At 36.2% G+C, this 23,929-nt stretch overlaps 1 protein-coding gene across 1 annotated transcript; it reads left to right on the top strand.

Annotated features, from left to right (window-relative positions):
• The first annotated feature begins 3,789 nt into the window (after positions 1–3,789).
• LOC132295125 (uridine 5'-monophosphate synthase) lies at positions 3,790–19,488 on the top strand. The gene is made up of 6 exons (XM_059793240.1): positions 3,790–4,658; positions 5,177–5,260; positions 6,807–6,889; positions 6,971–7,058; positions 7,156–7,410; positions 19,090–19,488. The coding sequence occupies exons 1-6, from the start codon at positions 3,867–3,869 to the stop codon at positions 19,216–19,218; spliced, it is 1,431 nt and encodes a 476-aa protein (XP_059649223.1). The 5' UTR covers positions 3,790–3,866; the 3' UTR covers positions 19,219–19,488.
• Positions 19,489–23,929: the final 4,441 nt, after the last annotated feature.

Genomic DNA, 23,929 nt, shown 5'->3' with positions numbered 1-23,929 from the left:
TTGGGTTGGAGATGCTCTCATAAATATTATGTCCACGATATAGTGGTCCAAGCAATAAAAGTGTTTGCTTTTGTAAATGTTAATGCCTACCATCCATACAATGTAGGTTCAAGACAATGACTTTGTTGATACTTAAGAACAGTAATCTTCAACAGCTACGGGGATAAGTCATATAAAGCAGGTGTGGAAGAGGGAGGGGGAGCGGAAGCGGGGAACGAGAATGAATATGAGAGTGAAAGTCTAAAAGCGGCAAAATTTAAATTAATAATAAGATCGGAAACAAGAGTGTGCGTGGAGTGTGGGACACATTTAAAAGAATTTTGTTTCAGACTATCACTAAAAAAAGGACAGTTATTAATAACTTAAAAATCAAAAAACTATTTTCAAACAACTATAAAAGACACTTATCACCTTTTTATAATTGAGTTTTCATAAAAAAACCAAGCCAAGCAAAGTTTTTATACATTTTTATAATTTTCAGTTCTCTAAAATATTATAAGTGACAAGCCTTTTTCTAAATTAGAAATAAAAAAAAAAATTGTTGATGATTGATGGTCGATTGGGTTCAAGGTTAAGAAGCTTCTTCTAGGTGCAATTCATGCTTCAAATTTGGATATTATTATAACTCAATTGTATGGTCTAGACAGAAGGACTTTCCAGCTGAGTTTATTACTGGAATATAAATTTGTCATTGAGCCTGCCATTGATTCATGTCCTATATAAACTCTATTCTCAAAAAGAGAGATTTGCAATTCACGTCCTCTGTAGGAGATTCCTATATATTTAGTGAACAAGAATATTGTAGACACTTAAAATTCTCGGATGGGTCTAAACCGTCTAATGATCGTCGGATCGGTGAAGAAGTCAATGCTCTTGGTCAATTAAATTTCTTGAATATGGGTCTCATCAATGGACATGTGTCAAAATCCTTAGGTTTCAAGTCTTTAAAGAAAAAACAATAATTTAAATTTAAATTTATTTCCATAAATAAAAGATACAAATTTATCTTTTTATGAGAATTAGCATGATTAGTGGGGAGTTTCTAAATTAAATACCCACTCTTTGGCCTATAAATACAATGTCATCCTACACATTCAGATAAAAAAGAGGACGAACAGACGGAGACGAAGAGAACACCAAAGCTTAAATAATTGAAGAACCTGAAAACAAAGAATAACAAGCACGCCACACAAGTGTCGTTCTTCATCAAAGTCATTCAACAATGCCACACAAGTGTCATTCTTCTTTGAAGACTCTCAATCCACCATTTGAGATCGAATTCCGTCGGCGATCGGAAATCCAATCAAGTCATCTTCAACCTCGAAGATTTGAGAAAAAGCTCAACCATTGATTCAAGATCAAGCTTCCGAAGCCCTTGCACCAACTTTCCAAAGGAGATTTAATCAGAGAAAGATTCTTAGTTGTAATAGAATCGACTGCCGAGAATTGTACCCATTTGTTGAGGCAGAGATTCGACAGAGCTTTAGTGTTCTCTCCGTTTGTCCATCCCTCTTTTTTCTCTGAATGTATAGGATGACATTGTATTTATAGGCCAAAGAAATCGTGCTAATTCCCATCAAAAGAGAAATTTGTATATTTTGTATGTGGAAATAAATTTAAATTTGAATTTGAATTTGAATTATTCGCACTTTCTTTAAAGACTTAAACCTCAAGAATTTTTTTGACACGTGTTTATTGATGATGGCCCCGCATTCATGGAATTTAATTAACCAAGAGCGTTGACTTCTTCACCGATTGGATGGTAATTAGACGGTTTAGACCCATTACAAAATCTAAGTGTCTACAATATTCTTGGTTCACTAAAAAATGTCTAGGAGTCTCCCTGGGAGAATTGCAGATCTCTCTTTTTGAGAATAGGGCTTATATGACGTGAATCAATGGCCGGCTCAATGACAATTTTATATTCCAATAATAAACTCAGCTGGAAACTCTTTCTGTCTAGCCGATGCAATTGAGTTATAATAGTATCCAAATTTGAAGCATGAGTTGCACCTAGAAGAAGCTTCTTAACCTTGAACCCAATCGACCATCAATCATCAACAATTTTTTATTTTTTTAAAATTTAGAAAAAGAGGAAGAAAATAAAAAATCTGCTTGATTTGTCACTCATAATGTTTTAGAGAACTGAAAATTACAAAAATGTATAAAAACGCTGCTTGGTTTAGTGTTTTATAAAAACCCAATTATAAAAAGATGAATGTATAAAAACTGTGCTTGGTTTAATGTTTTGTGAAAACTCAATTATAAAAAGGATCTGATTTCCTTTGGCTAGCACATGACAGAGACAAACAAAAATTGTTTATGTCAACATCAAAAAATAAATAGAAGGTCAGTTTTGCCCTTTTAATACATGAAATGACAACAAATATTTCGATCGATATAATAATAAAATAACACATTACCGTTACCAAGTTGGACAGCCGTCACCAATTCTTTGTTTGGTAGGAAGGAAAAAATTTTGATGCAAGGGATAAAAGAAGCAATAAATGAGACATTTTTAGGAAAGATTTTGTTTAATTTGATAAAAGAAAATGAGATAATAGCTTATTTTGTTTGTCAGAAAAAAGAAGAAGGAGTGTTAATTATATATAAAGAAATTTTTGTAATTAAAAAAACTTTTATAATAGTGTTGCCTTTTTTTTCCCTTCCCATGTTCCTTCTATATTTGGAGCAATAAAAATTTATGAAAGAAAAATGATAACTTATCATCCTATTTTCTTTCCTTTTCTTACCTCCTTCCTACCAAATGATATTTCTTCCTTCCTATTTTCCCTCCCCACCTTTTCATTCCTTCAAAACAAAATTCATTCTTGAGAATAAAAATTCATTCCAGAACTAAACTTATTGAATGGTCATTCGATTCCCCATCTAAATTTTTTTAAAAAATTCAAGTTCTCAAAAAATCCTCATGTTCTAAATCCAAAAACCACCACCACCACCACCACAACCACCACTACTGCCTTCCACTACCACCACAAACCATTGTTGCCTTTCACTATGTACTGCCACCTCCATTACCTTCCACAACAACCACCACCGCCTTTCACTACCATTGCCACCATTGTTGCCTTCTTCAACCACTGCACCACTGCCACCTCTATTGCCTTCCACCACCGTCACAATTACCGCTACAACTATTGCCGCTATCACCACCTCCGCATTCCACCACTACCTACACCATTGCCCCCATCGTCACCGCCATCGCCATCGCTGTTGCCGCTTTCTATTGCCGTCGCCTCCACTACCTTCCATCGTCATCACCTTTTTCACTACCACCTTCCACCACTGCTATTACCCCATTGTTGCCATTGCTACCTCCCCTACATTCCCCCACCACCACCACCATTAACACCACTAACACCACTGTCGCTTTCCGCCACCATCACTGTCGGCGCCTTCCTCCACTGGCAAAAGAATGTTATTTTGTTAATTACATTAATTTCTTTGTCTTTAAAAGAGGTATTTTAGATAATTTAATGTGAAATTTATTTTATTTTAAATTTGAAATTGGTCCAACAAAATGATAGAATGATAATGACCATATTCTTTTATTTTATTACTCTTACCAAACGCAATATAATAATAATAATAATCTGTAGGGGAGATAAATGAAATTATGAAAGAAGAAAAGTCTGCATAGAATATTGACAGGGAGATAAGTAAAATTATGCTTGGGAGTTAAGTGCCATTACAGGGGAAATAAGTGTAATTTACCATTTTTTATTTTGTACTATATTTATTTTTTCCATAACAAAAAGAGAGATTTATTGAGTACAATCTCAGTGCTCCACAAACCCCCACACTCAAAAACAGAGTACAGAGGGCTCTGGCATTTTAGAGAGAGAATGTCATCGGCAGCATCAATGGAGTCTCTGATTCTGCAACTCCACGAGATCTCGGCCGTGAAATTCGGCAGCTTCAAGCTGAAATCAGGCATAACCTCTCCAATCTACATCGACCTCCGTCTCATCGTCTCCTACCCCACCCTCCTCAGCCAAATCTCTCAAACCCTAATCGCCTCCCTCCCCTCCGCCACCTCCTACGACGTCGTCTGCGGCGTCCCCTACACCGCCCTCCCCATCGCCACCTGCATCTCCACCGCCAACGCCGTCCCCATGCTCATGCGCCGCAAGGAGATCAAGGACTACGGCACCGCCAAGGCCATCGAGGGCGCCTTCAAGGAGAACCAAATCTGTCTCATCATCGAGGACCTCGTCACCAGCGGCGCCTCCGTGCTCGAGACGGCGGCGCCGCTGCGTGCGGCGGGGCTGAAGGTGACGGACGCGGTGGTGATGATTGACCGGGAGCAAGGGGGGAGGGAGAATTTGGCGCAGAATGGGATCACGCTGCACTCGATCGTGAAGCTGACTGAGATGGTTAGGATTTTGAAGGAGAAGGGGAGGGTTTCGGAGGAGACGGAGGGGATGGTGCTGAAGTTCCTGGAGGATAATCGGAAGGTTGCGGTACCGGCACCGGCGGCGGACCCTAGGGTTAAGGTTCCTTATGGGGATAGAGCGAAGATGGCGAAGAATCCAACTAGTAAGAGGTTGTTTGAGGTGATGGTGAAGAAGGAGAGTAATCTTTGTTTGGCTGCCGATGTTGCCACTGCTGCTGAGTTGCTTGACATTGCTGAGAAGGTGAGACTAAACAACCACACCCTTTTGTTTCTCTAGAAAATATCTGAAATTTTAATGGAAAATGTTTTTTTAATTTTTATTTAAAGAAAAAACCGTAAGTCGCAACTTTTCCACTGTAGTGTATCAGTGTCACTGCCTTCTTCTCCACAAGGCACAGATCCTGGTTCAAAATTTGCAAGGCGCTCGCATTGTAACCTAGGCCATTATCCCACTTTTGGGCGTTTAAGTGGGCCACTAACTGGGCCATTATCAATCTTTTGCTTGGGTCTGTGTTGCCCTGTATACAGGTCTACTTGAGGATTGGGCCAAACTTCTATACAGGTCTACTTGAGAGTAACTACTTTAACGGTTTCCTAGTAAGAAGATGAAGCTATTGACTCGCAGTCGTTGAATTTTCTCAATACCTGCGTGTCTTGTCATTATGGTTTAGATTGTTTGTACATTTTTTAGTACAACTTACCAAAGTCCTAGAATTTTGTTTTGCATATTTTATTATGCCGATTTGATTGTTCATGCAGGTTGGACAGGAGATCTGCATGTTGAAAACCCATGTTGATATATTGCCTGATTTTACCCCGGATTTTGGTTCTAAACTTCGTGAGGTATATTTCTAAAATTACTTACTTTCTTTCCCAACTTTAAGCTGATTGCTGCTTAGAATGAATTCATTTGGATACTTGGTACAAGAAGAGCCTTTTTACCTTCCTATCATATCCATAATCTAAGTATGGACAAGTTTGATGCTGTACCAATTTTATTTTTTCCTCCATATCCGTGACTGAAAGGTATTTACAACAACAAAAGACCAAGCCTTTTCCCAACTACTTGTGATTGGCTTCGTGAGTCCTATTTTCTGTTCTGCTCATGTTTTCGTAGCCTTCCATACTAACTCTATCCACGTTAACTTTGGTCTTTCCCTTCCCCTGGCATTACACTCAATTGTGTGGTTTCTATATTAATTTACTTTCACAGTGCACTTAGACGTGTTGTGGTAATTGAACGGCTCCATTGTGTCTTAAATTATATTTATAGATACTACTTTACCATCTTAGATGGGTTGGTAAATTAAGTGGTAGTCATAATAGAAAATGATTGTAAGGAATTTAATTGGGGTGACATCTAACATCCTACAACTGTTCTATGTAATATCTTTCCTTGACGGTTTCCACTTTGTAATGGTGCCAATCTTGGTGGGGCATCACTCTTGTGGAAAATAAAGTCACTTATTTGGCAAAGAGGAGATAACATAAGACTATCAAGAGTTCCTTGTATATTTGATATGATAATCAAGGAAATGATGTGCATGTGATTACTCTTAGTTGTTGAGTCTTGAAATAGTTGTCAAAATGTTAGGGGATAGTAAGCAAGGAAAAGGCCGGTCAAGAGATTTGGTGGAAGTGCTTATGGACTGCGGAGATTAGGCCTAATAAATGTTGTTTTAAATATGAGGACAATGGTGTTCTCAATCTCTGTTTGGATTCGAAATGAATGGCATTCAACCATCCACAATACCCTTTTGAACTCATATCTGATCTGCCCTACATATGCTGGAACTTCAAAAATATGCATCACATCGTTTCCTTTTTCGTTTTGCATTTTACCTAAATATCTAATGTCCTTAACTGAATCTCTTTTCTTTTTGTTTAATTTATGCAATTAACTATTGCATGTCGATTTTCATCCAAATTCAAGCCACACAGGCTTGCCATCGCTTAAAGTGCAAGATATGGTAGTTGGTGAAGAATAATTTATGGTATTCTCAAAGAACGCAATGTTTACTGTCTATATCATTTTCCGATGTAGTTCCCAGTTCCTGCTGCAGCCTGAGTACAATTTTGAAGAGTCAGCTTCTATGGAATTTTTGTGGCTGAGCTTTGTTTAGAAGTTTAGCCCTGAATTTCTTGTCTAGAAATGTTCTACTACATATAATTGATTAATCCACTAATGTTTTGCTGGCTCTTCCCTCTCTGCTAGAATTTAGCATTGTGGTTTGTTGAGCAAGTAACATTGAAATCCATTACATTTTGAGGCTAGTGATTACCATCATTTGTATTAAGTAAATATAGACCAATGTTCGTGATGTTATGTAAAGTTTTATTACTTGAAATTACTGCTAGTTATTGCTAATTATTCTTAATTCTTTTGAAGATTGCAGATAAGCATAATTTCTTAATATTTGAAGATCGTAAATTTGCTGACATTGGTAATACAGTGACAATGCAGTATGAAGGGTGAGACTTTCTTTTCTATCCATTGATTCGTGTTAGATTTATCTTCTGTTGCTTTCTTACTCTTGCCTAAATTTTCTCCAGAGGTATCTTCCGAATATTGGATTGGGCGGATATAGTTAATGCTCACATTATCTCAGGCCCTGGAATTGTTGATGGTCTGAAATTGAAGGTTTGCATTAGTTGGGCTACTTAAATTCAACTTGGACATATAGTAATGCCGAAAAGTTACTCATCGATAAAATTTGGAAATTTCATGCTATATTTAGGGTTTGCCTCGTGGTAGGGGCTTGTTGCTACTTGCTGAAATGAGTTCAGCCGGTAACCTTGCCAAGGGAGACTACACAGCCGCAGCAATGAAAATTGCTGAGGAACACTCAGATTTCGTCATTGGCTTCATCTCTGTTAATCCAGCATCATGGCCAGGAGGACCAGGAAATCCTGCATTTATTCATGCAACTCCTGGAGTTCAATTGGTAAAAGGCGGTGATGCTCTTGGCCAGCAATATAACACCCCGTATTCTGTAAGTTCCATTCATTGTTCATTGGATTTTCTGCAGACCGGGTATACCCACATTCACACATTTCCTATTTTATGTTTTTCTTTTTCATGAAAAATATATTCATTAGGGCTGTAAATGATCCGAGCCGAGCTGTGCTTTGGAGTGTTCAGGCTCGGCTCGTCAAACTCAAGGGATGTCCAAGCTCGGCTCATGTTCGAACGAGCTTTTCCTAACCTTGATTGAGCTCGATTTGACAAATGTTTGAAAGAAAACAGGCTCAGCTTGATCGCTCGTTTAGGGGATACAATCTGTACATATATATATATATATATATATCTATCTATCTCAATAGGCATATATATGTATACATATATATAAAATTCATGCCGATATGACTCATATGAGGGCAGAAGAGGGAGAAAGATCAATGAGAGAAAATTTCCGAAAACAAAGAGAAAAATGGAAAAATCGACTTGAAAATATACTACAAGGTGTGCTGTCAGTGTTTTGGTCGTTTGCCGCTAACTACTTCCAATGGTTAGTAATTTGTGTGACTTGTCAAAAAAAAAAAAAAAATGGTTACTGGATTGTGTTGTGGCTGCTCATCGCTGCTGACATTACTTTGCTTGGGAATGTCCTGTTAGGTCATGTGAATGAGGGAGACATAGATTAGGGTTGCCTCTCTCAAAGCGTACGATGGGCTGTAATTAGATTGGTTTAAGCCTTTTTATTTTGAAAGGGATAAAATTATAAAAACCTAGTTGGGTCATAGTTGTTAAAGGCTCAAGGCGCACAAAAGCACAAATGCCTCCTGGAGCCTGAGGTGCAAGGCGAGGCACGCGCTCGACTGAAGCAAGGCGCCCGTTGGAAAAAAAAGAAGACAAAACCCACCCAATAAAGTATTAAAGATGCAATAGTATATATAAAGATGTAAAAGTCAACTAAATGAATTACTTAAGTTAAATATTCAACATAAAGATGCCAAAACCAAGTAAATCAAGTACTTGAGTTCAAAACAGTGAATAATCAAACATATTAACATAAAGATGCAAAAGTCAACTAAGGAGAAGTATAAGATAAAACTAAAACAAACATAAACATCATTTCTTCCTAAGAAGACAACATCAATGAATCTAAATATCATCCTCGTCATCAATAAGCATAACATCATTTTGATCGTCACTAAATGATTCATAATTCTCAGGATCCTCTTCTATCTCATCTGAATCATCCTTATCCTCATCCACAAGTCGAACTAAAGAACTTCCTGCTCCCTTTGTTAGTAACCGTGAACTAGAACTAGATTTTGATCTAGTAGACCGTTGCGGCCTGCTAGCCTCTCCAATACCAGCAAAATTAGCAACATCACCCCATGTCAAGGAATCATCTTCATAGACTAGATCATGTTCTGCATCAGAATCATCCATCCTCCCCGTTAACCACTCGTTGCTCTCATCAATGTCATCGAGCAAAATGGGATTAAGAGTGTCACGCATATTATATCGACGCCTCAATGCTCTATTATATTTGATGAATACTAAATCATTCAAAGTTGTTTGAGCGAGCCTATTTCTTTTCTTGTTATGAAGCTGCAATAAATTCAACTTTAACTAGTAAGTATAAAAAATTAAAATTTTAACTTTCAACAATTAAATTACAAACCTAGTTAGTATATATACTTACATGCTCAAACACGCTCCAGTTTCGTTCACAACCAGAAGAACTGCAAGTAAGGCTTAAAACCTTTATAGCAAACTTTTGGAGAAGTTTTGTTGACTTGCCATAAGCTTCCCACCAATTAGCTATTAAAAAAAAATTAATAATGATGTTTGGCAGCTTTAGCTTCATCTTTCTATCGACTCTATTGTCAAAATAATTTTAACACGTAGCTATATTAACTTAATATACTTTACCACTTTACCTGGTCCTCGTGTACTTCTTTGTCTAATAGTGAAGGGATTACCAAAGAGGCCCTCAGCTTTAGAATATAAGGACAGCTCCTCAGTAATTTTGTTTTGGTCTTTGACATCCGGGACTAACCTTGCAATGCATGCATACAAACCCTTTGCAATCTCTTCATCTTCTTCAATTTTCGGATTTGAATAAAAGTATTCTGGGTTCAAATAATAACCTGCTGCATACAAAGGGCGATGAAGTTGAACATTCCACCTCTTATCAATTATTTCAAAAATATCTGAGTATTTATTTTCTACTCCCCCAAATGATTTTGCAATGGCTTCTTTAGCGCTATCCATAGCCGCATAAATGTATCCCATGGGAGGCTTTCTCTTGCTATCAACTAATCTCAAAACCAGAATACGAGGACCGGAAACCTTAAGGCTAAAGACAATGTTGTTCCAAAAGGAAGGCATCAAAACATAAGAAGCAACTCTTTTACCGGCTTCCTCTTTCGCCCATTTACTACGATTCCAGTCTTCTGAAGTAAACATCTTTCTCAAGTTATTCTTTTGCTTGTGAATACTTGATAATGTGATGAAACATGTAGCAAATCGAGTCTTAGCAGGCCTAAGCAACTCCTTTTTGTGAGTAAAGTTCCTCATAATGTTCAACAACTTTGGACGCATATAAATATAACTATTCAACTCCACTGCCCTTTGCATTGTTCTAGAGATGGACGGTATTTTCCCAATGTCTTCCAACATCAAGTCTAAGCAATGAGCAGCACATGGGGTCCAATACAAATGTGGGTGTTCTTTCTCTAACATCCTCCCTATTTGAAACCAAACAGAAAAAAGAAAAAATGATATAAAGAGAATGAGTAAATCAAAATTGATTTAAATTATATATTTGTAAAGAATGTAAACTCTAAAAGTTATAAACATTGAACATTCTTACCGGCATACTTATTGCTTGATTTCACTATCTGTGACGACTTGGACGACATTTGCTACTCCAATGCGGTTCACAAATTTATTAAGTAAGTCAAACATCTTGTCACCATCCTTTGAAAAAGAAGAAGTATCTATCGATTCAATAAACATGGTTCCCTTTGGACTATTTACTAAGAAATTAAGCAATGTTCTCCCTCTCTTGTCTGTCCATCCATCTGCCATTAATGAGCATCCAAATTTTGACCACTCCTCTCTATGGTCATTCATCAAAGCATTGGTATTATCCAATTCCTTCCTAAGCAAAGGAACTCTCACCTCATGATAACTAGGTGGTTTCATGCCAGGACCATATTGTCCAATTGCTTCAACAACCTCGGCAAAGCTATCATACTTAATAGCATTGAATGCAATTCCTGCATCATATATCCACCTTGCAAAAGCAGCACACGCTCTTCCTCTCAACTCTTTCTTGCATGCATCATTAATGGTTGTTTGTTTTCCCCCCTCCTTTCTTTTTTGTACCACAATTTCCGGTCTGGGAGTGAAATATAAATCAATCGGTCCCTTTTGCTTTTGCATCTTTGAGGAATTGACACTAGCACTGCCACTACCTGCACTGGCTACCCTTTTTCCCCGATTGTTAACTTCCATAATGTCATCCTCATCCTCTCCATCAATGAAATTAATTTCATCACTAGGTAACAAATTCATTTGATCTTTTTCTTCCTTTTTCTTACTCATGTACTCTTTGATTTCTTCTCTAACACTAGATGGGCATCTTGGGCATGCACTCACATTTCTATACCCTCCAGCTAAGTGTTGTTTAGCCCGATAAATACCTCCTTTTGTAACTTTTGCACAAATACCTCCTTTTGTAACTTTTGCACAAAAGTTACAAGTGACGGCATTTGTATCTTTCGGATTCTCCAAATGTGAGTAATTCCATGCCGGATCCTTTCTTGAACCATCACTAGGCATCTTTTAAAGTACAAACTACAATCAAATTCAAGATAACAAAATAATAGCATCATGTAATCAGTGTCTACAACAACTCTGGCAAAAAAAAAAAATAATAAAATAAATACAGAGCTTCAAAGCAATTAGCAATATTAACATTTCAATTTAAAAAAATAAATACAAAGCTTTGGCAAAATGCAAAAAGCAGAATATTATTCTTTAAGGTCTCATTAGAATTTGGTCACTAGCTCAAATTGGATGCATGCTATGATTTTATTGGTTAGCACCTTATGATTAATTTCAATTTATTGACTTTTCATTTGTTTTTTTGGGTGGGTAAGGTAATGTATTGAGTATTGACAATGTGACAGCTTCATTGGCAAGAGCAATCACTTTCGCTTGGGTGTCTTCTTTCCTTTCATTCTCTCTTTGTTCCAAACTTCCATGTTGAGATTGATTGCGCTTTTTGATTCCACAGTTAATCAACACATCTTATGATCACTTTGCATGCATACATTTTAAATTTTTTTAATGAGATTATGATTCCGTATACACCATAATTTACATGTTTCCATTTTCACCGAGCTTAAGTATAATTTAGTGAAGAGCAAAAGAATTTGGAGAAAAAGCAGTCCGTGACACATGATTACTGGCCTCACCAAAAATATTAGTTACTTTCTATTCAGCAATTTCTGCTCTTCATGTATATATGCAAAGCACTTTTTTATCTTCGATTCTTCTTTGTGCCTAATGGTCCTTAATACTCGAGAATATTAATTATCACAAAAGTTGAAGCTGCCAAAAATTTCGATCCAACAATGTATACCAAGATTTTACAAAATTAGAGTACACTTAACTAATTATTTCATTTTAACAAAATTAGATAAAAATGCATTTCCTCAAACCAACAACATGTTAGAATGGAACAAATACAACTTTTTACACAAATAAATCAGGTAAATATACCTCACACAAATAAATAAAAAAATAAAAAGAAGAAGGAAAAAAAAAACAAATCTGCCAGGAGAGAGCCGAGACTCGAGAGAAGAAGAAGAAAAAAAGAAAAAGAAGAATAAAATTGGAGGAAAAAAAATAAATAATAAAAAATAAAAAGAAGAAGAAAAATAGAAATAAATGACATAAATATCTAGCAAAAAAGAGCCGAGAGGCCCCAGACTCGAGAGAAGAAAAGAAGAAGAAGAAGAAAAAAAAAATCTGACCGAATCACCGATCCGGCAGATCCGAGAAGAGGAGGAGGAGAGAAGGAGAGAAGAAGAAGAACTAATCTGCCAGGAGAGAGCCGACGTAGATCCGAGAGTCCCGAGTGAGTACTTCGCTGCCTCTGTCAGTCTGTCTTCTTCTTTCCTTTGCTTCTCTTTTTTTTTTTGTTTGTTATGTTGCAAACTTGCAATAGGCTTTGGCTTTGAGCTTTCTACTTAATTAAGTAATAAAATAATACAATACATATAATATAACAATACAGAGTCACAAACAAAACAAAAAAAATAAGGAAAAGAAGTTAAAAACAACAGTTTCATGCGGGCGCGCCTTTCTAGCGCTTGTAGCCTGGCGCTTTGCTCCTAAAGGCGCACGCCTTATATAACCCAACCGCCTTGAGTACACTCAAGGCACTAACCTGGCGCCTCAGGGGCGCGCCTCCGGCGCCTTTGACAACTATGAGTTGGGTTGTACTGTTTTTGGGCTGGGTTTGGTTATGGATTGAAATAAAACTAAATGCTCTTAAGGAAACCTTATTTATGGGCTTGAACGCATAGTTCTTAAATTATAAAATTAGACACATATTAGTGTGTGTATATATATTATTACATATGTTCACGAACATGTTTATGAGCTTTGTTCACAAGCATATTCACGAACAAACGAGCCGAGCATGGGGTTGTTTGAGCTTGGTTCGTTTATTAATTGAGCTTGAAAATTCTGTTTGATCTTGCTTCGTTTATTAAACAAAGAAACACGAACTGAGCTCTTAGCGAGCCGAGCCGACCCGAAGTTGTTTGTGGAACGCTTGGTTCATTTACAGCCCTAATATTCATGGAGAATATAGCAAGTTGATTATGTGACAAATGCAAAATTCTGGTGAGACTAACTAGTAAGGGTTGCCAATATCTCAGCCAACGCTTTGGGAAAGAGTGGAAAACAAAGAAACTAAACCAAAATATATTTTTTAAAATTTGACATATTTGATCATTATTCATTGGATATATGCATTGGATATATTCTACTTAGATGTGCATGTTAGGGAATGGAGTGAAGTAAATTTTAAGGGAAAATAACATGAACATCCTGATGAACAATGACCCGTGTTTTCACTTGCAACCTCGAACTTTAGAACCTGAAGGCTTGACCCCTTAGGCAATTAAGAGAGATTATGTTTAACGAAAATTTGGCATATGAAATACATATGCTAGTTAAGTCTTTTTACGTTGTTTATACACCCTTTGGCTAGTTGAAATTTGAAAATAATTTTGCCTCTTTATAATTATAGAAGAGTTCCACACACAGTATCTCTCAAAAAGTATATTATTCGTTCAGAGTTGAGTATGAGTTGGTCAATATATTAACATATATCCATGCTAAACAAATTACTTGTCCCTCAAAAGATGTCATCATTGTTTGATAATTTTTTTACACAGCAATTTTATATAAAGAAACTCAGAATAGACACAGAAGGTGCTTACCTGAAGGGGAAATTAGGGTCTACTCTCTCAAATTACTTTAGAGCACACAGTGAACATATCTTTCCCACCACTCAATACAACTAATTACACTTATCGACCCAATTAACTGAACAGACTAAGACAATAAGACTCAATACACTTCTAATATGTCTGACAACCATTCTGTGGAGGACTCCATACACCACTTATAGTATGCCTGCTCTCATTACTGTCCTTCAGCTAAAAAGAAATTAGATGACCTCGGGCAAGGTGCCGAATCTTTTGGATTGTAATTACTTCTCCGAAATGTTCTCCCATTCTTTTATTGCCAATTGTAGTAACTGCTGCTGCTAAACTAAAATTTTATCACAGTTTTGGATGGAGCCTTCCTATCCACTGTATTGCATGCTCCTCCACTTGAGTCTTTGGATGTTGGGGAAACTAAAGGTTATTTGACATATTGTGGGACTTCAGGTGCCCTGGTCGATATAAATGAAGCATTGAACAAAACAGATATTCTAGGAAAATTTGTGAAAAAAAATTGAGCCTCAAAGGGTGAGCTCTCCATACCACTGACACAATAGGACAAAAGCACATCACATGAGCAATTGATTCCATTGTGGTACTTAAGGTGCCCTGGTCGATAGACTCGATACAAATGAAGCCTTGAACAAAACAGATATTCAAGGAAAATTTTGAAAAAAAATCGAGCCTCAAAGGGCTAGCTTTCCATACCACTGGCACAATAGGACAAAAGCACAACATATGAGCAATCGAGTACAGTTTATTCCCACATATATATTCTGGGGCATGTGTTTAAGCTTCTAGCTAGCTGATAAGTTTTAAGTCCTCCTAGTGCTTTCCAATTATGCTGAAAAGTCCAACTATTATGAATTAAGACCAAATATGCAGGAAATGAAGTTTAACAAATCGAGTAATTCTCTTCAGATGAAGAAAACCCACTTAGAAACCGAACAAATCATTTTTTTAATAAGTAAAATTTCATTAAAGACCCCTCAAAAGGGGAGTGCATCCCAAGAAAAAAAGAGCACAAGGGCCAAAGCAGCCCATTATACTTTCAACATATCCTCAAAATCCACTATATCCCTCAAAGAGTTACAATTACAACTCTTAACCTAAAAGAATAGAGAACTAAGTATAGAGAATTGTGCTCTTTTGTTCCAATGTTTTGGAGCCTTCCTATCCACTGTTTTGCATGCTCCTCCACTTGAGGCTTTGGATGTTGGGGCAACTAAAGGTTATTCGACATATTGTGGGACTTCAGGTGCCCTGGTCGATATAAATGAAACCTTGAACAAAACAGATATTCAAGGAAAATTTGAAAAAAAAAATCGAGCCTCGAAGGGCTAGCTCTCCATACCACTTACACAATAGGACAAAAGCACAACATATGAGCAATCGATTCCAGCTTATTCCCACATATATATTCTGGGGCATGTGTTTAAGTTTCTAGCTAGCTGGTAAGTTTTAAGTCTCCTTAGTGCTTTCCAATTATGCTGAAAAGTCTAACTATTATGAATTAAGACCAAATATGCATGAAATGAAGTTTAACAAATCGAGTAATTCTCTTCAGATGAAGAAAACCCGCTTAGAAACCGAACAAATCATTTTTTTAATAAGTAAAATTTCATTAATGACACCTCAAAAGGGGAGTGCATCCCAAGAACAAAAGAGCGCAAGGGCCAAAGAAGCCCGTTATACTTTCAACATATCCACAACATCCACTATATCCCTCAAAGAGTTACAATTGCAACTCTTAACCTAAAATAATAGAGAACTAAGTATAGAGAATTTAAGCACTCATATTAGAACCTCCTCTCTAGTATAGGATTGCCTGTTCCACTCTTGCCACAAGCCCCACCAAACACAAAGCGGCATCACCCTCCAACCATCTCGGACTTGCCTCTGAAGTAGAAGAAAATTTAAATGTTCTTGAAATCACGAATCAATCAGAGGAAACGAAGCTGACCCTGCAGAAGCACTATCAATTTTTTTAATTTTTTGGTAGGTATCACTAATTAAAAATTTCAAATAAATAGATTTGGAAACAATTAAAGAATGAGAGAATTTCAAAAAATAATGGAGACAGTAAAATAATTAAATTATTAAAACTAATTTCAAATGATGAATCAATAAAGTATCAAAAGTGAAAAGGGAAAATATTATTTAAGACACTGAACCTACGGTTTGCAGGAAATGACCCTAACATGATTGGAGCATCGAAAAAGAAAAGTTAATAAACAGAAAAAAGAAGAAGAATAAGAAAAATAACTTAGGCACTCTTTCCAGGGGACTGAGGTAGCATGTGACAGAAGAAGAGGTCGAGAGAGAGGCAGTTTTGTCAAGTAGTATTTGACAAAGAAGAGGTCTAGAAAAGGCAGTTTTGCCATACCTATTGATGGCTATGAGACATATTCGCAGTGTTCCCTTGCATTTTACATCCACTTATAGTAATTTCAATTTTGGCCCATTGCTTCTTATTCTGTAAATAACCCCTACTCTGAAAATTAATATCTATGATTTGCCATATTTGATCATTAACAAATTCACCATTATCGATAAAATGGTACACATATAGTGATAGGCCAAACATAGATTTTTAGCTGGAGACCATTGCTTAGGGTGTTGCAGTTTGACTTGATTTCAGAGGCAGACATATACGGGCTGGAGAGGCCATTCAGTGAAGTGGAAGTGCTAATGGCTTTGAAGAGTTGTAGTGGAGACAAAGCTCCGAGGACAGATGTATTTTCTATGAGATAACTCCTCGAGTGTTGGGAGGTGGTTAGGGAAGATGTGATGGGTACTTTTCAAGCATTTCACTCTTATGGCCAATTCGAGAAATGCATAGAGTTATTTCTGAGTCCCAAAATGCTTTTTGTTGGTGATCGTCAAATTTTGAATTCTGTTCTTATTGCCACCAAGTGTGTGGACTCCAGACTGAGTAGTGGTACTCCAGGGGCTCTTTGTAAACTTGATGTAGAAAAACCTACAAGCATGTGAGTTAGAGGAGATGGATTGAGTTATGCATTTCTCAATCAGGTTCTCAGTTCTGTGAACAGATTGTTTTTTTAGCAGCTCCCGTGGTTTGAGGTAGGGGGACCCGTTCTCTCCTTTTCTGTTTATTAATGTGATGGAGGCTCTCCGTAGGATGATGTTGAGGGCTATGGAGTTTGGTTTTATCAGAGGATTCACGGTGGGCGGGGGCGCATCCAATCAGCTCGAGATTTCTCATTTATTGTTTGCAGATGGAACTCTAGTTGTTTGGATACAGTTGAGTCTCAGGTTAGATATTTACGATTTGTTTTGATTTGGTTTTAGGCAGACTCTGGTTTGAAGGTTAATGTGGGAAGAGTATATTAGTTCTTGTAGGGGAGGTTGCAAAGATTCAAGCTTTGGCTGACACTCTTGGTCGTGGAGTTGGTTCTTTCCCCATTTCTTATCTGGGTTTACCTTTGGGGTCGCCTTCGAGGAGGCTGGGAGGTTGGGTCAGTTGAGAGGAGGCTTGTAGGGTGGAAGAACCATTATCTTTTGAAGGGTGAGAGGGTCGCTCTGATGAAAAGCACGTTGTTGAGTCTTCCCATTTACCTTCTATCTTTCAGATTCCTTCATTGGTGGATAAAAGGATGGAGAGGCTCCAGCAAAACTTTCCTTGGGGAGGTATGGGGGAGGAATTCAAAGTACCACCTCGTTCGCCAGGAGCAGGTATGCAGGCTGATTCAGACGGGTGGCCTGGGGATCAGGAGATTGGGGTCTTTTAGTTATTCTCTTCTTGGGAAGTGGTTTTGGAGATTTGGTATGGAGAGGCAGAGGCTGTGGAGGAGGGTTATTTTTTTACAGATTTGTGGAGGAGGGGTGGTTGGTTGGTGCTCTTGAGAGGTGAGGATTTCTGGAGGGGTGGTGTTTGGAAATTCATCAAGAAGGGGTGGGATGAATTTTCCAAACACATCAAATTCAGAGTTTGGGATGGCAGGGATATCCGCTTCTGGGCGGATATTTGGTGTGGTGATAAATTGTTGGCATGAATCTTCCTTAGATTTTGGATTGCTATGGATGGAAGACATGCCTTGTTTGTTGACTGTTATCGGCTTGATAGTAGGAGGACGACTTGAATGTACGCTTTGTGAGACACTTCCATGATTGGGAGGAGGACGCCATTGGGTTCTTGGAGTTGCTCTATCGTCAGGTGGTGGATGGTGGATGGTCTGATTCCTTAGTCTCTGTGCTCTTTTCCCTAGGGAGGTTTGATGTTCTACTCTTTCTATATGAGTCTCTCGGATGCTTTGGGGCCGTCTTTTCTGTGGAGGGCTATTTGGCGCACGAAGGCCCCTTTAAGGTGGCCTCGTTGCTTGGACAGTGGTTTTGGGGTGGATTCTAACGTTGGATACAACTTGAGGAGGAGGGGACAAGTTGTTGTTAATTGGTGTTGTATGTGCAAGAGGGATGAAGAGACGGTGGATCATTTTTTATTGCACTGCCTAGTAGCTCAGGACAGCTGGGGTATGATCTTACCAATCCTCGAGAGGCCTGACAGAGGTTTGGAGAGGGTAGAGCCATTGTGTGTTTAAGCCCCTCATGTGTTCGGTGGTGGTTGTGGAGCGAATGGAATAGGACATCCTTTGATGGGGAGGAGTTTTCTACTGGGGCGATGAAATTCTATCTTTTTTGTTGGGTTTATGGGAGAAATTGTAAATTCACGGGGGAGAGAGTTGATTTTTTTGGACATATTGAGTGGTTAGAGACCCTATTTGGTTCTTTGTGCAGCTTTTGCGGGATGCATTTTCCTTTTTGAATGCTTTCTAATATAATCTTATGAAAAAAAAAATCATTTATTGCCAAAATATTAGGAAAATCTAAAATATAGCATATATATATATATATATTTACATATTTATCTGCATGTGCAGAACTGTGTTACCATGTTATTGTTTATGGATGTCATGTTGGAAATCGTAATTACAAATCTATTGTATTTTTTTCCTTGACAAATATATTTATGTATACTTCAAATTAAATTTTCTTATCACGTATTTCTGTTGAGAAAACATTCTGTTCAAGTATTGTACACCTTTACTGTAAAGAAATTGGACAAGCATGCATGAGGAAGGCTTTCTATACATTTCATACATCAATTGTTTTTTAAATATCTTTTGATGCAATTGTTGCAGTTCTCATAAAATGGAAGTGTTTTTCAGGTCATTGCTGATAGAGGTAGTGACATCATAATTGTGGGTCGTGGAATTATCAAGGCTGCGGACCCTGCAGAGACAGCTCGTGAGTACCGTCTTCAAGGATGGGATGCATATTCAATTAACTGCAAATAAGGATCCTATTTGGTTTGCTCCTGCACGATTTGCTTCAAGTTTTTGCAATTAGTTATTGAGTTTCATGTGACATATAATTCAAAACCTTTACATGCTTTTGAGTGCAATATATAATTAGATATTTTGGTATTTATATATATATTATCGATGTTCAGGAAATCGGCAGTGCTTGGGCTTTTGGTTCCATGTCTGTAAAATAATTTCTGAATATTTTTAAATGGTCTTGTGTACTGTTGTTATTCCATAATGTGGTTCATTTAATTGATCCAATGCTAGGACTCAATAATTTGGTATGAAAGCTGGTGGAGTCAGAACCCATTGGCCTATTGGTGGTAACATATGTGTAGGACAATGTAACCTTTCTAGATTTGATTCACCATTTTTATCGTATTAAGTGGAGATGATTCAGTATGTTTGTCTTTCATTATGTTGGCCAAACAATGACTTGCCAAAAAACACATGATTTTTACGTGGTTCGGGCCCAATCATTAACCAATTGTATCATTTCACGTCTTTTATTTTAATAATTGTATCATGTCACGTGTTTTATTTTAGTGGGTCTTATCATTACTCGTGAGTATTTAATAAGCTGATGATACTATCATCACTACAACAGGAGATTTTTTGCTACCAAGCCCTTCTTCACTGGAGAAAAGCAAACTCTTACAGAGCTTCACAGGCTGTGGGTCGTACCATAGATGCCTGTAAGTCTCTTTCTATGTTCAAAGCTGACTTTTCATCAAGTCAAATGACACTTTTGCCCTTGTATTAAATTCATCTAAGTCCACCGGTGACTGGTCAAGTCATTCTGTGGACCATGTATGATGTGCATGATAAATTAATTTTGGTCCAATCCAATTTTAGTGTCCTGGACTTGAGCTTTCAATGCTGATGCAACATGTATTAGTTTACATTCAAGTCTTTCAGGATAAATCTGAGAAAACAACGGTCAAATAGATTGTCAAAATCTTCACATCAATATGTTATTATCATCAAAATCACTTCAACTACCTTTGGGTTGAAACCGTGGAACCATCACATTAATTTTGTGAATACCATGATTTGAGAGTATGGCTTATGTATGTTTATACTTGCATAATATATTATTCTATAAATAGAATTCTTCTATATCATTTCAATAAAAGAAAATTTGAAATTTTTATTTGGTAAGTAAAATTTTTTTTTTTTTTTTGCAAAAATATTCACCTAAATTGAAAATATATTGCGTTTTATATTTGTGCCTACCACGCCTGACTCAGTACAATCAGATGTCGAATAAAGACGAGATGGAATAGGTATTTTCTAGTATTTGATTGTTTTAACCAGGTTGTAATCAAGCTATTGTTTGTAACCCAATTACAGCTGAGTATATAAACATTAGAATGAAGAAAACTGGAGGACAAATTGTGTATAAAGTTAGTAGTCTCATTTCTAAGCTCTACACTTACTATTAGTACTTATTGACTGTAAATAACAGTACTCATTACTTATATAGACTTCATTCCCGTTAGTGGACGATTAAGATATATTACAATTAAAATATAAGATTTAATATTTAGAACACTCTACCTAAATATCTACGGTATATATTTGAAAAATTCTTTACTCTTCTAAAATTTTCTTTAATTTACCGATTTCTACTATTTCTTCAATGTTTTGAAATCAACTAACATTTCACAATTCTCTACACACATGTAGAAGATTCGAAAACCCAACTCACCACGTTTGCCATGTAAAGTTCTCCTCAGCACTCGCAAGATGCGTGTGTGTGACACAAACTCTATGCAAATTGACAATAAACTTTATACAAATTGACAAACACTTTGGATTTTATAAATGTCTCCAAATTTAATTATATTCACCATATAATCTTGAACAAAAAGTGTTTTCTGTTATATTATTAGCCAATATATTATCTACAGATGGCACAGTATTTGATGCGTAATTGCTCTGGAGCTGCTCTGATTCGTTACAACCCACAACCAAAATATTCGTGGGAGGTAAAATCATTTCAAGCATGACTGCCATTTTTTTTTTTCATTCATTTTCTTTCTATTTTTATTTTGTTTAATTTGTTATAGTTTGATCGAGCGATCATTCAATAATTTAAAATTTTGTGTTTTTTTTATTAAAAAAATAATTATTCACAAATTTGATTACTCAAAAAGAAAAGAGTGAACCGGAACAAAAAGAACAAGGAGGTCTCACAGTGTGTCATACTCATATAATTATGGATATAAGTATGTGGAGGAGCAGCCTTTAACAAAATATATATATATATATATATATATATATATATATTTTATAGGAGCATTAGTGGAGTTTTGCTCTACTTTTAGCCGAGATGGACACAAAATTTTGTAAATATATATTTTAAAATAGCAAAATTAGTGAGTAAATAACGAAGAGAAAAAAATTAGTGGAGGCAATTGCCCCACTTTGCCATCCCTAAACACTCGCATAGATATGTTTTATAATTTAAAGAGTTTTAAATATATTAATTATTATTATATTATTAAAATGTATAAAAGAGTTTTAAATCATTTGAATTTCTCATCATATTGACTCGTACGAGTTCTATATGAACTGAATAATTATTTTAATTTCCGAAAAAAAAACTAAATAACTATTTTTGTAAGAAAATATCAACGAGCTTAATGCTTCAAAAGATAGGCGATTAAGGAAGCACACCAAAGACCGAAAATGTAAAGATTGGAGTGAGAAAGGGGGAGACCAAAAGATTATTTCATATTTTAAAGGGTACTTGTGGTATTTGATAATAAAAAAAATGATCATTTACTTATGAAGTTGGGGTAAGAAAGGTCATTTTAAATAAAATTCAGAGTGTAATTGTATATAAGGGGAGTACACAGACCACAGTAACGCATATAGCTTCTCTTTGAATATTATCTAGAAATTTGGAGTTGACAAAGAAATAATTTCATAACATTATTTCATTAGCGTTTTTATTTCAATTGGAGTTATTTTTTCTATCAAATAAGAAGAAGACATTTCTAAAGTTTTCATTTTTATATTTTTACGGTAAGAATGTTAGGGGTAAGTGCTTAGTGGAGGGGGTACAAAATCTTGGGAGCTTGCAATCGGACTCCCAAAAACAACAAAGTTGCTACTCAAGAACAACGGGGAATAACCTTACCATTTGGGTTACGAAACCGTTCAATTTCTAAAATTTTCATAGGCATATCGAATGGTTTTCTCTGTGGCCTATTTATATATCTTTATAGCAGTTTTGAACTTTTTTAAACATATTTTACAAATTAATGGGATAATAAGTTTCTCGTAGGTGAACCTAATGCCCTGTAGGTTAATTGGTTGGAACTTTACTTTTTATATTTTGATGTTTTATATTGTTCAATTGTTAGAGTCCTTCCTCAATTATGTCTGATTGCTTATTACTCCGTATTTGAATTATAATATTTGAAATTATGTCTATTGTGCACCACTTTCACTACTTTGTTAGGCTCCAACAATCCTATTAATGACCAATAACAGAGCCAGAAAATGATTTGAGAGGGAGTGGCTTAAAATAATATTAACATTAAAAAAAAAAAATCAAACTACTGTAATAAACAAAAGAATTAGTCGTCGAATATCTTCCCTAAATCGGTCACTCTCATTTAAGAAAATAACTAGGAAATGGGGGGTGGGGGCTAAGAGAGATGATGGGTATTTTTTGTAAATAAAAATGAATATTAAAATGTATTTATAAGAGTGGTACAAAATAATGTTGCAATGCTAGGCAGTTGTGAGGTCTACTAAATTGAGGAATGATATACAACCATTGTTATTATATTTTAATGGAAAAATTCCTAATAAATCATACTTTAAAGTTTCTTCTTATGAAATCTTCTCAAACACAAAGAATTTCTACTTTTGAATAATGAATATTTTTTCTAGTTTGCCCTTTATTGCTAAGTTACTATTACTTCTTCTTTTTTTTAACTAAAATACAAATTTTCACTCTACTTTCAATATTAATCCTACAAAAATTAATAAAGTATTTCAAGTACATTATTTGTAAATACTCACATGTTAAAATACAATGAAAAACTTTTCATTAAATACATTTTGAATTATTTCCTTTCTTTTTAAATTTTCTACTTCATATTTTAACATGTGAGTATTTACGGGAAGAAAAAAAACAGTAATAGTAACTTAGCAATAAAGGGTGATATTGAAAAAATATTCAGTATTCATAGAATCTGAACTATTTTCGAAATTTTTTTTAAAAGTATGATTTCTTTGTCTTTTGGAAGATTTCATAGACTTATTTATTTTTAGAGTTTAAAAGTAGGGATTATTACATATAAATGGGGTTAGGGTTTCATATTTACCAAGAAGCTGAGTCAAAGTCTCATATTTCTTAAAAATGAGGTTGACTAAATTGATGACATGGCACATGAATTATTACTGTTTAAAACTTGTGGTGCCTAAAATGCCCTTCTCACTATTCCAGCACATTTACCTTATTGCCCCCGTTTAATTTAGTCACTCAACTCTAAAGCATTGTTGCCCTAAAATACACAGTCGTGCGTCACAAATCCAGCGAAGCAAGCCCAGGCAAACACAGCATCACCGAACATGGAACCCTAACCCTCCCTCATCTCATTCGTGAAGAGCCCTTAAGAGCCCTCTCTCTCTCTCCCCCCATCTCTGTAACAGGATTGAAGCGTAGCCGTTGAGCCCTAAC

Source organism: Cornus florida, unplaced genomic scaffold, assembly GCF_030987335.1.
Source record: "Cornus florida cultivar Cherokee Brave unplaced genomic scaffold, ASM3098733v1 CherokeeBrave_3.0.0_Hap2_Chr02, whole genome shotgun sequence".
In the NCBI taxonomy this organism is placed as follows: Eukaryota; Viridiplantae; Streptophyta; class Magnoliopsida; order Cornales; family Cornaceae; genus Cornus; species Cornus florida.
The sequence above is the reverse complement of the archived record's forward strand: the minus strand, read 5'-3'. Positions and strand labels throughout refer to the sequence as shown.